This window comes from Pseudoliparis swirei, chromosome 18 (genome assembly GCF_029220125.1).
Source record: "Pseudoliparis swirei isolate HS2019 ecotype Mariana Trench chromosome 18, NWPU_hadal_v1, whole genome shotgun sequence".
Taxonomy (NCBI): domain Eukaryota; kingdom Metazoa; phylum Chordata; class Actinopteri; order Perciformes; family Liparidae; genus Pseudoliparis; species Pseudoliparis swirei.
Window position 1 is genome coordinate 16,499,007 of NC_079405.1, and position 12,590 is coordinate 16,511,596.

The 12,590-nt window shown below is 40.8% G+C and overlaps 1 protein-coding gene and 1 long non-coding RNA gene across 3 annotated transcripts; both read right to left on the reverse strand.

Moving 5' to 3' along the window:
- Positions 1-558: 558 nt before the first annotated feature.
- On the reverse strand, positions 559-1,953 carry LOC130208581 (uncharacterized). The gene is made up of 4 exons (XR_008834452.1): positions 1,906-1,953; positions 1,785-1,811; positions 1,275-1,297; positions 559-835 (listed from the first exon to the last, which is right to left on the reverse strand). It is a non-coding gene; the product is annotated as an uncharacterized LOC130208581 (long non-coding RNA).
- Positions 1,954-2,834: 881 nt separating this feature from the next.
- pa2g4a (proliferation-associated 2G4, a) lies at positions 2,835-12,351 on the reverse strand. Of its 2 annotated transcripts, XM_056437929.1 has the most exons (14): positions 12,197-12,278; positions 12,014-12,104; positions 11,016-11,144; positions 10,732-10,837; positions 9,908-9,977; positions 9,718-9,810; positions 8,052-8,115; positions 7,837-7,915; positions 7,013-7,091; positions 6,777-6,910; positions 6,553-6,647; positions 6,333-6,460; positions 6,169-6,222; positions 2,835-4,013 (listed from the first exon to the last, which is right to left on the reverse strand). In XM_056437929.1, the coding sequence occupies exons 3-14, from the start codon at positions 11,062-11,064 to the stop codon at positions 3,951-3,953; spliced, it is 1,014 nt and encodes a 337-aa protein (XP_056293904.1). In that variant the 5' UTR covers positions 11,065-11,144; positions 12,014-12,104; positions 12,197-12,278; the 3' UTR covers positions 2,835-3,950. The 2 variants fall into 2 exon arrangements, with proteins under 2 accessions (XP_056293904.1, XP_056293903.1); XM_056437928.1 differs by lacking the exon at positions 12,014-12,104 and having other exon boundaries at positions 12,197-12,351.
- Between the last annotated feature and the right edge of the window lie 239 nt (positions 12,352-12,590).

The following is a 12,590-nucleotide window of genomic DNA, read 5'->3' on the forward strand; positions in this document are numbered from 1 at the left end:
AAGTTTATATCAAACAAGTAGCCCTTCGTATTATTTTGTACCCTTGAAGTTGCCGTTTCAAAAAGGTTGGCGAGCCCTGGTCTAAACTCTAGCCAGTATTCATTCATATGTATCTATACAATAATCAGTTCCACACTACTGAAACCTGATGTACCATTCAATCAATACCAGGGATGTTTTCTGTCTAACTCTCCAGCCATTGTATAGCCTCCATATGCATAAATGAACAGCTATAAAAAAAAGTGCGCGTTTGCATAACTTTTGTCTGAGATGGAGTTTGTGCGAGTCATGCAGAAAAAAAACAAGTGCCATTCTACAGACTGAAGCACACCAAGCCTGTCAGTACAGCAGACAGGCCACAGATGTGAGGCAGTGGGAGCAAGAACAGGGATAATAAAGCTGGCACACGCCAAGTTATGAAGTCCATTTGTTTACGTCAATTTAAAATATTAACTTTCAGAATCACAGACTCCACCTTGAAGCTACTGTACACTTGTCAAAATAGATGATCGACCAATATGTTCATGGTTGCGTTAATCAAGAGGCACAACCGTATCGTACATTTTAAAGTGTTTATTGTTCAATACATAAAACAATATGCATTATGATCCGTGAAGAAGCCGCTGTAGTTCTTATGTTTAGTCCTGCGCCTTTGCCTTTTCCAGTCAGACTTCCACAGTCTGCATGAGATGCGCAGTCATCTCAAAATCAGGGTTTAGGTCTCTTCCACTGATGAAGGGAGTCAGTCAACTGGAGAGGCTCAGACAGGATCACAGCTGCAGGGATGAGGGCTTACTTAGACCTCTGCCTCATCTTCCTCCTTTTACGCTTCAGTCTGTTGAAACAAAACAGCAGTGGTCAGGAAAACATTTAGTTTGCTGCTCAATGGATTTTTACCGTAAAAATGATTTAAAGCTAAATCTATCTACACATTTCATGGCCCTTTACAACTAAACATTAGGTTGAGTTTTAACATCAACCCAAAAGCTGCCATTTGTGTTGTACAGCATGTAGCCTGAACTGCCTTCAATCTAGCAATGAAAGATTCCTTACAATGAAATCCAAATGAAATGTAGCATTTAAACAGCAAGTGCAAGACTATTTTCTCCTCTTAACGGATAAGTATGTGGAAAAAGATTTGTGTAAATTATAAATAGCTATATTGGGCAACAAATTCCAAGAGTGATAAATAGCTTATGTTGTATATGTAGTGTAATGCAGTAATTATTCACAACTGTGAACTAGGCCGTTGCACAAAATAAATTGATTCTTACCTGCGCATACGCTTCTTCCTCCACTGGAAGACAAGAGATTTTCATTATTGAATAATTAGTGCAGACACGTTTGCCATGCGTGCTCTCGCACCTACAGCATGCTCTACTACATGAAGCACAGAAGCCACTACTCTAATTCGCACAGCACAACACAGATACTAAAAGGATTCATATCAATCAAATAATGGACACTTTAGAGTCAAGAGTATTGACCTTAAAATGGCTAGCATTGGGCATGCAACCCAAGCGGGCCTTTTGGCGCAGTAGCACTTAGCATTGCTTTACGCATGAATCGAGACGTGAGTTAAATTACATGTCAATGTAACTCTAAACTAGTCTCAATTTACACGTCAATGTAAGCTTTATAAACAGTGCAAGGAAAGATACACATGTTCAGTCAATAGACTGCTCAACAGCACAGGAGTGCTGTTCTGGTGCTAGCTAGCGACAGTGATGCAGCAGGAAGAGGAAATGGATCACAAAGATACGGCCGCTCGCAGTTCAACTCACCTTCGCTCTCATCGTGAGGAGAAGTTTCTGTGAAAACAATCAAATGAAATAATTAGTACCTTTGGATGATCTCGACATCTTTAGGATTGGTGTGGATTGAGTTGGCAGAGAAGAGACTTACCCAAAGCGAGAGGAGCAACGGAAAAAGGATGTGACGAAGAAAGAGTGCGGTATTTATACACGTGTTGACGTCATGTTCAAGCGCCAACAGGGGGGGTGGGTCTGAGCTGACTGGGAAATGTAGTTTTAATGGTCATGTCTGCGTCTTTCCTACGCCTAAGTAATTTGTAGACATATGGCGCCATATTTTAATGGAACATCCACTTTTTAAAGACTCTTTATAGAAAAGAGAACCGTTTTTAGAACAAAAACTAGTCTGTTATTCTGGAAAATAAATTGAGCAGATTCTGGGTTTTTAAAAGGTTTTTCACTTTACTCTCTAACTGGTGAATTGACAGACAAGTTCATAAACAAGTTAATTAAGGTAAATTAAAATAAATAAATTACCAATTTAAATGCTAGATGTCACGGAAATGCAATTGACCATCATCTGCTAGTTTCATATCTGCTTGTGTGAAATGATCAAAAGCTCCAGGACAGTTACTGCATGAGCTTGAAACGACATTTATTTAATTTGTCCCTAAAACAAATTGTATTCACTTTCTAATTGATCATAGCACAACTTCTCTAACCAAAAGAAAACATACTGATTCTCAGGAAAAGGCGATGTAGATACAATACTTTTATCAAGGTAATATGTAATTAAAGTGTTATCAATATATATTCTATGGTAAAACCATTTGGAAATCTATCAAATAACTAGGCAGGTGTGTCAGACAAATTAAATATGTTTCTATAAAGGAGCTGAAGTAATTGATTTCCAACATTTCATACAACGGCCAAATAAGAGTCGATGAACCAAAAAAAATCGAATCCATCTTTCAATGTCTTAAGTTACCATTTTGACTTAAGTAGGGAGTAACATGATAAATAGATGGAAACATTTTCAAGACTGAACGTTGACAAAAACCTTCAGACAAAACCAACAGAAATGTATGAAAGTGTTTTATTTCATTAAATGTAAAGTTCCATTGCCCACTGATTGAGCTACAAAGCAGGATTTCATGTTCTCAACATAATCAGCTGTTGATAAATCTGACCCAGACCTCGAAATGAAAGTCAAGACCTGAAATGATCTCTTACTTGTCCAAATCCCATGAAGACACCCATACAAAAAATATATTATTAAACTTGGTCAGCTTTAAATGTTATGTTTCACAAGACCAATGACGTAGTAAAGCAAGTAACGGGTGTCGCTAATAGAAAAGTCTTTAAAAGGTGAAACATATAAGATTCTTTCTTTTCAAAAAAGGTCAGGGGAATGGCAGTACATGTAGCAGTTGGTTCCCTAAAGTAGACATGATGTATTGTATTCCTACAAATATTAGTCTTTTGCTCAGACTTTTCATTTGCTCATACTTTAAAATTATTGTCTGGTTAAAACCCTAGTTCCAACTAAATGACAGCCTTGATGATGGAAGACTAACCATGAACACTTATTTAACTTTTACAGCTTTTGATCCAATGTTTTTAAATGCTAAAAGGTCATTTTTTTCATAAAGCACCGGCTGAATAAACTCAACGTCTGATTTCACTCTTATATATATATTTTATGAGAGGTTTTTCACTATAAATCTTTGTTTACATAATAAACAGGTTTGATAAACCCGTTGTGACTCATGTTTTGGTTTGTGTCATTCAATAATCCTTCAGTTGTAAAATACAGACTGATCCATTGACGTTAATGCCCACTGTAAGCTTCCATTTTACTTGAAAGTTGTGAATAATATAAACGTGACGAGGATCAAAAAATTAGTCAAGTAAAATAAGGTATGCAGGCACCAGTCTCACATGTACCATGTGGAAACATGTACTTTTAAAGATGTAAAATTATTTGGAAATATTCTTTATTTCTCAAGTAAGGGAAGAAAAAGTAACATGGCACTTTCAATGAGTGCAGGAAAGGGTTAAGCATCCATGTAAGATCTAAAAATCAGCCGTTTCATTTGTGAAATCAAAGATGTGTAATGGACTGAGAATTTGGGGCAATTTGTCATATTTCCTCCTGCTTCTCTTTGGGGTCTTGTATGTGTGGGAAGGCAGAATTCATTGTACGGCTTCTGTGTCGTCGGTTGGCTGTCCAATCGCATCTTCTGCTGTCTTTGAGGCCTGTAGGAAGTAAACAGAGGAGGAACAGATCAGTAAGGTAAGGTGACAAGTAGCTGTCATTAAACCTCTCCTGAAGAAGCCCACTCTGGATCCAGAGGTGTTGGCTAACTACAGACCGATCTCTAACCTCCCCTTCCTCTCCAAGATCCTTGAGAAAGTGGTCGCAAATCAGTTGTGTGACTTTCTACATCATAATAGTTTATTTGAGGAGTTTCAGTCAGGATTTAGAAAACACCACAGCACCGAGACGGCACTGGTGAAAATTACAAATGACCTCTTAATGGCAGCAGATAAAGGACTCCTCTCTGTCCTGGTCTTGTTAGACCTTAGTGCTGCATTCGACACCATTGACCATGACATCCTGTTACAGAGACTGGAGCAGTCGATTGGCATTTCAGGCACGGCACTAATTTGGTTTAAATCCTATTTATCAGATCGATCTCAGTTTGTATTTGTAAACGATGACGCCTCGATAACCACCAACGTTAATCACGGAGTTCCACAAGGTTCTGTGCTTGGACCAATTATATTTACCTTATACATGCTTCCTTTGGGCAATATTATCAGGAAACACTCCATAAACTTTCATTGCTATGCAGATGATACTCAACTATATCTATCGATAAAACCAGAGGAAACCAACCAACTAAGTAAAATTCAAGCATGTCTTAAAGACATAAAAACATGGATGACCTGCAACTTCTTGATGTTAAACTCAGACAAAACCGAAGTATTTTGACTCGGCCCTGAGCACCTCAGAGATCAATTATCTGGTGATGTGGTTTCTGTAGACGGCATTGCCCTGGCATCCAACACCACTGTAAAGAATCTTAGCGTTATCTTTGATCGGGACTTGTCCTTTAACTCCCACGTAAAGCAAATCTCAAGGACTGCATTCTTTCATCTACGTAATATTTCAAAAATCAGGCACATCTTGTCTCAAAAAGATGCAGAAAAATTGGTTCACGCGTTCGTTACTTCGAGACTGGATTACTGCAACTCCTTATTATCAGGCTGCTCTAATAAGTCTCTTAGGTCCCTCCAGTTGATCCAGAATGCTGCAGCTCGTATTCTCACTAAAACTAAGAAAAGAGATCACATCACTCCTGCACTAGCTGCCAGTAAAATCAAGAATCACTTTTTAAATTCTTCTCTTAACGTACAAAGCCTTGATTGGTGATGCTCCATCATATCTTAAGGAGCTTGTAGTACCATATTGCCCCACTAGAGAGCTACGCTCACTAAATGCGGGACTACTTGTGGTTCCTAGAGACTTAAAAAGTAGGATGGGAGCCAGAGCCTTCAGTTATCAAGCTCCTCTTTTATGGAACCAGCTTCCAATTTCAGTCCGGGAGGCAGACACAGTCACCTCGTTTAAGAGTAGACTTAAGACCTTCCTCTTTGACAGAGCTTATAGTTGGGGCTGAATCAGGTTCACCTGGTCCAGCCCCTTGATATGCTGCTATAGGCTTATAGCTGCCGGGGGACGTTTTAGGATGCACTGAGCACCTATCTCCTCTTTTTTATCTCCTTAAGGATGAATTTTCATCTCTCAATCACACGTTACTAACTCTGCTTTCTCCCCGGAGTCCTTTTGACTTCACGTCTCATGGGGTCATCGGACTCTATGAGACGACATAGATCCTATCTGCCTGATGGATCATCGAGGTCTGGGTCGTGGAATTCCTGCTACCGACTACGCCACTGGACTACGCCACTGTCCTGTTGAGACTCCGCCCGCTGTTGAGACTCCGCCCACTCCTCCTCCCTACCGCCATCTGCCTGATGGATCGTGGAGGTCTCCATCGTGGAATATGCCTACTATGAACTATTCATACACTCTGTCATATTCATTGAATGTATTTTAACTCTAAATCTGTCCTTCTGTACACATTACATCTATTGCACCTGTCCATCCTGGAGAGGGATCCTCCTCTGTTGCTCTCCTGAAGGTTTCTTCCCTTTTTTTCCCCCTGAAGGGTTATTTGGGAGTTTTTCCTGAACCATTGTGAGGTTTTGGGGCAGGGATGTCTATGTGTACAGATTGTAAAGCACTCCGAGACAAATTTGTAATTTGTGAAATTGGGCTATACAAATAAACTGAATTGAATACAAGTCAAGGAGGTGAATGGTAGGACAGCAAATAATAACATACCTTCTTTTTCTTTTTCTTCTGTGTTTTACGGCTTGCAGAGCTCTGTAGTAAAGTCTGGGGAAGAGAAGAGATGTTTTCGTAAAACAGTAATAAGATGTTTAATGCAGCCAGTTTCTGTGTGATTATGGCACTTGATGTTAGGTGAAGATAAATAACCATCTTACCCGTAGCTCTGCATCCTGGACTTCATGCTCTGACTTGTAGAGCTCTGGCTCTAAGGGTCCGCTGGTGATTCTGTGAGACCCGTTGGCCATCAGCAACACTGTGAACTTAAACTGAGCTACACACTCTCCTTTAACAAAGACACAAAGAAGTAGGGGTTGTAAGTAAAAACAGACAAATGTTACAGAGCAAAAACTTGTTAAAAGAGAGGCAAATACTCACCCTCTTTCTCATGTAGCACGCTGAAGGGCTGTATCAATTCATGTTTTGCACACTCCACCACACCCAGACGGGCTCTGGCCTCATCCTCGAACGCACTAACGGACAATGGAATTAAATAAATTCATTAAAACGTCAGCACGTGGTAGATTATGTATATTAGAAGTGAAACAAAACATGGTCAATTATGTACATTAGAAGTGAACCAACACGTGTGGTGTTCATACCGGAGAGTAAAAGGCATGGCATCAAAGCGCCGGTCAACTTCGCTGAAGAACGTACGGGAAGTTTTCATCTTCAAGCCGTATTGCTTACTGGGGTCCCTCTTATAAATGGTGGTCCTCAGACCAGCATCTCTGGCCTAATTGTAAATGAAAAGAGTGAAAAAACAATAATTTGTCTGTTTATTATAAACACTTTTGGCAGCAATGGGTATGAATAAAGGACGAGAGAGCACGCTGACCTTTCCTTCTCCAGTGCTTATCAAAACGTCCACAGCATATACTTCATGTACCTCGAACTCTGCCTTCTCATGGTCCTTCCTGAAATTGAGTGTCAACATCAGCCAGAGAAAAACTAAAAACAATTTACTGTTTCAATTCTCCAAATGTCATTTGGTTGTTTGGTTTCAGCACCGTAAATCTAATTTCATTCATTTCTACTATATGAATACTTGTGAAACAAGTCTCAGAGCTTACAACATCCAACTAAGACTTACAGTCTGGCGAGATGGGGACATGGTATATGTAACATATAGGTATAATGTGCATTTTTTGTGATTTGGGTGAATAGCCCTAAATGTGTCAGCAGTCATGATGCTACTATTGTAATATTCCAATCAGACCGTAGACATCACAAGTGTCAACAAAATGTTACCTGCTTAAGAAAAATATTTTATTTATGGGTGGATTGTGAAATGAATGAAAAATAAGGACAAGACCCAACAGACAGACGACTGGTGTTGTGCAATATTTGAATGGTGATATTGATTAAAAGGACAAACTCACTTGATACATTCAATCATTATCTACACTGTCTATATTGACACTAAAGTGAGACTCAAGTTCATCTTAAGTCTAAAAGATTTACTACAATTCAAAACACCCACAGGGCACGGTCATACATTCATGCTGAAAGTGCTTCCTCGCTGCTAGCAAATGCCCTTCACTGGCATTAAATGCGAGAGAACAGGAGTTGAAGGTTAATTTTGCATTTGTGTGACCGTGCCAACAGCGTGCCCTAGACGTATCCCACTTCTTCTTTCATGTAAAGGTTTACCAAACTTACCGTTGCTGATCTGTTGGGTTCTGAATGATCGTCTTCTCTCCATCTATGACATGTTGCTTTAGCTGATGAGACAGCATACCTTGAAGAGTAGAGCAGAAAACTCATCAAAACATCCACTTGCATGTTATAAATCTGTAAGAGTCATGGTCATCACATGACATGAACAAATCAGAAAAGATAAACACAAGTCAAAATGTCGAGTCTTTTTCACTCACCCTCTATCGGTGAGCATTTGAAAGACTGAGCAATCTTGTTCCAGGCTTCTGTCACTTGAGTGTTCTGAGACACAGAAAAAAATGCATTACTTTCACATGTCTACAGGGTTTTTCCTGCATAGAGAACATTTGGGCGCGCGCCTACGCCGTTTTCCCGAGCGCCTATGACAAATCCCGAGCGCCTAAGGCAAAAAAAAGTCTGCAATGGAAAAAAAAAAAAAAAAAACCCTGTATTCATCAGGTGCACGTCAGCGAATATGTTCTCAATAGTATGTTTCAAGTAGGCTACAGCCGAACCCTCGTTCTGTTTTGATCAATAGTAATCGAGTTGATAAGCGTGTCTTCTTGTCTGATCAAAACGCAACTGTGAGGCGAATGGACAGAGCGGCCAGCTGCTGGTCACTCAACAGCCCGACGTGCACGAATACACCTGGACTATTGTCAATAGGGATGCACCGATCTGATCGGCGCCGATCCATATCGGCCGATATTCCCATTATCGGTTTTGATCGGCGTTCTCAAACGGCCGATCAAACTTGGCCGATCAGATGACGTAACATCTGCGAGAACTATCAGATGTTTCAATCGCCGCGCACCGCAACGGAGACGATGCGCCCGGCGAGGGCCGCAGAGTGAGAGGTCAGAGGGGATCCTCACCACCGAGCGGCGTCCCCGTCCCCCGAGTTGAATCTCTGGGTCAACTCAGCCGACTCTCACATGTCTGAGCCCCTATAGCCTGATGCTCACGGTACACGCATTCTATCCGGAGCGCGCGAGGGTTTTGTTAACGTTAGCGGAAGGATTTATGTGACAACATCCGGTTTTGCAAAGTTAGCGGAAAGAACCACGTGAAACAACATCCGTTCATCAAAATAAGATGTCGACAAATCATACACGAACATATACAAGTAAACAATGAACTGATTTTGTATCTTTAGAGATCGTTTCTGAGATTTAGCTTAAATTATGCTAACATTAAAACATTTTTACTATGCCAAGGAAGAGTTTATAAAAAAAAGTCAGACTTTTGTATGTTAAAAAAAGTCCTGTAAATAGATTTCCCCAAGAGTTCCAGGCAATGAATAATACAGATGTGTTCCATACATATCTGAAATCCCCTACAATAGCAATCAAACAATTTTAATGTATCAATTAGGACATTTTTCAAAGTAAAAGTCCTAAATGTTTAAAGAAATCTGTAATTTCTTTCATGTTTGAGTATTTCCTCATATTCCTAGGCAATAATGCTACACAATAAATAGAATGCTTCAATCAACACCGTGATCGGTTTTATCAGATCGGCAGATACTGATTTCAGTGATCGTGATCGGCACCCAAAAACCTGATCGGTGCATCTCTAATTGTCAATCTATTAGCCTAACTATTTTAGCAAAATTTCCTCAAGCATTGCCTCCATTATTTCTGAAAAAAACCCCAAAAAACATAGACGTCTGCTAATTACGGTGACATGGTAATACAGACCATGCGCGCCCAGCGCGGCAAATTTTTTTTTTGGGGAGCACCGAAGACCCATTTTGACCCAGGAAAAACCCTGGTCTAGTGGAAGAGACACACACTGACACAAAAACGTTTCATTAGCCAAAGATATAGAAAAGGTAACTCATCATGGACATGGAGAAAGCCGTGAGGAAGTGTTTCCATGTACCTTGTTCCCAGGTTTAACGAGGCGAAGAGCTGCTTCCGCACAAAGATGAGCCGCTTTGATGACGTCAGCTTTACGGCCTGTAACGGGGTTCTCCTGCAGGCACAAGACAGGGAGAAGAGGACTTAAAGGAGCGCTCCACAGGAGGACACAAAATGGTGAAAAAAAGCTGCATTTTAGAAAAGGTCCTCACCTTACTGGCTCCCACGACAAAGCTGTGAGCAACATTGGCAATGAAGCCGTCAACGTGAACTCCTAGATCACTATAAAAAATAATGAGTAAAAGAAGAGATGAGCCAAATTATTTACAAGTTTAACTTGTAAATTGTCAAGTTTACAAGTGTTGTGACAGGAACCAATTACTCAATCCAACAAACTCAGGAAGGACAGAATGTCAGCTAACATCCACTTTGAAAAACAAGGACAACAAAGGTCAGACAAAAATATAACATTAAAACTGAAGATATACTTCAAGGTTAATATATGTTTGGCTGTAGCAGGAGTACAGTGAAGGACTCATTTTTAATTCAAAGGAGCCGACAGAAGTCTTCTCTATGAGTTAAAAATTAGAAAGATACAAAAACCTAGTGTGTAACCACATAACCACGAGCAACAACAAACTATAAAACATTGAAAATCCACATGCAGTGGAACAAAACATTACAGAGGACAAAAACACATGTGGCAATACAACAACTAAGATAAGCTGACTTCTTATTTTCAAAGCACAAAAATGCATTAGAAAATATTTGGTAATCAGGATTTAGCAGATGATTGGACATCAAAGCTCAAATCTGACATTTCACTTTAAAAGCTGAAAAAAGCTTTTAAAAGTGTCCAACCATAGTTGTCATTTGCCACACAGGACAGACAGGAATACAATACTTTATTGATGAAGCAGACAGTCATCAGCCAAGATAAAACCCTCACACACAAGACATCACATAGAAAGAGGACAGCAGACTCATGACACACGGGAGAACACGGGGTGACATTATTTCCAAGCGTGGTGCCTACATTTTGACCAGATCTCCATCTTTAAGTGCGGAGTCCTGGTCACTCTTCAGGGGAGAGAAGTGGCAAACACAGTTATTAACTGAGACGCTGGTGGGAAAGGCAATGCCTAGAAGAGGGAAAGGAGAACCACCAAGTCTTCATTTGGAAATCATCTACAAGCTTAGCAAACAACTGTACAAGGATGGAGGGAGTGACACTTTGGTCAACAATTTGAAGGACTTCTTGATGGTCTAACTCAGTGCATCCGAATGACAACAGCCTCACTAGTATCATCTTCGGCTCACCTTTCTTCATTTCCTTCTCCTTTTTGAAGACCTTTCCAGTCTCAGCCATGATGTAGGCATCCCCCTTCACACAGAGGCTGAGCACCGACACCCCGGGAACGGCTGTTTCCACAACCAGACGGAGAGCCTCTGGGTGACACACGGCAAATGGTCAAGAGGTGCAGCAGAGGAACCAAGAAGAGCAGGTATGAGACCAGATATCAGAATCGTTATCATCTAAAAGTGATGAGTTTCAGTAAATTGACTGTTAACACCAAGTCAAACAAACACTGAATGCCCCCACAAGTTATGAAATGTTTTAGAGAGATCACATCAACTTGAATTTATCAATATTGTCAAACTCTAGGTGTTAAATATGATTGGGTGATAGGACAATACACCTGTCAATCATCCGTTATTTAGCAGCACGTATATACTGTTTGATATAAAAGCAGGAAGCATTGAATAAACAGCTTTATAATATTAGATGTTGATATGATTTTGATGAATATGATGGCATAACTTCGTCAGTCAAGTATTACGTGCTGAATTTGTTGAAAACTAACTTGTTCGTAGCAGTTACGTAAAATGTAATTACTGACAACTCATAACTTAAAAATCAGGGAAACTATGTGACAGGAGGTCCTATCCATATATCCCACTAATGCGGAACGGAAATGCCATCTGAATATTGTTAAGAGTAACATGAAAGCTGTAGCTTTGACCTCATAATATTCCTGCTGCAGACATATCGGCTCGTCAGCTCTGTCAACATTACCATAATTAAAATTAAAGATAAACTAGCACGAATATGTCAGCCTATAATTAATGTCAAGGAGGCTTCACGCCGATGACTTCCTGCTTATCTTTTAACCTTTGCTTACCATGTGTAACGTGAGCTGACTACTGGGCAACAGGCTGAGCTAAGCTAGCTGAATAGCTTCCTAGTGTAGCTAAACAGACAGACTGGTCAGCAGTAACCGAGGAGCTAACATGAGCTACTATTAAATCAACTGTACCTGCTCGCCAGCCAGCCCGTTATGATGGCGTACGTGAGGCTCGCAGGTAAACCACATGGCTGCTGCTGCTGCTGCTGCTGGGAACTAATGGCTGCACGACAGGTGTTACCGTTTAACATGCGGCCGACTAGAGCAGCTCATCGCTCACCTATTCAGCAGCGGCTGCGAGCTACATTTACTTACGGTTGGCGATGTCACCACTCATCTTGTACTTGGTGACCACCAGGTCCTCAGCTATAGTCTGCTCTGGTTCGTCGTCGGACATCTTGGCAGTGAAGTTTCAGTCGCTCGTGGGCTCTGAACAGCGACAGCTCCCCGGAAGCTCAGCACCTCTCACTCTCACGGCCGCTGCTAACACCAGAGCCTCCAAGCCCCTCCCCCTCCCCTCCAAGCCCCTCCCCCTTCATCGTGACGCTAACAGAGTCACAGCAACCACGACCCGCCAAAATGCAGGGACACTGCCGAAAATCTCGTGGCACTGGATGCAGTGACATATCTAGCAATTCGTTGTTCAACAATATCAATGTTGTACTAAAGGATAACTTAAATAATAGTCAGGTGCTATATGAACATTTCA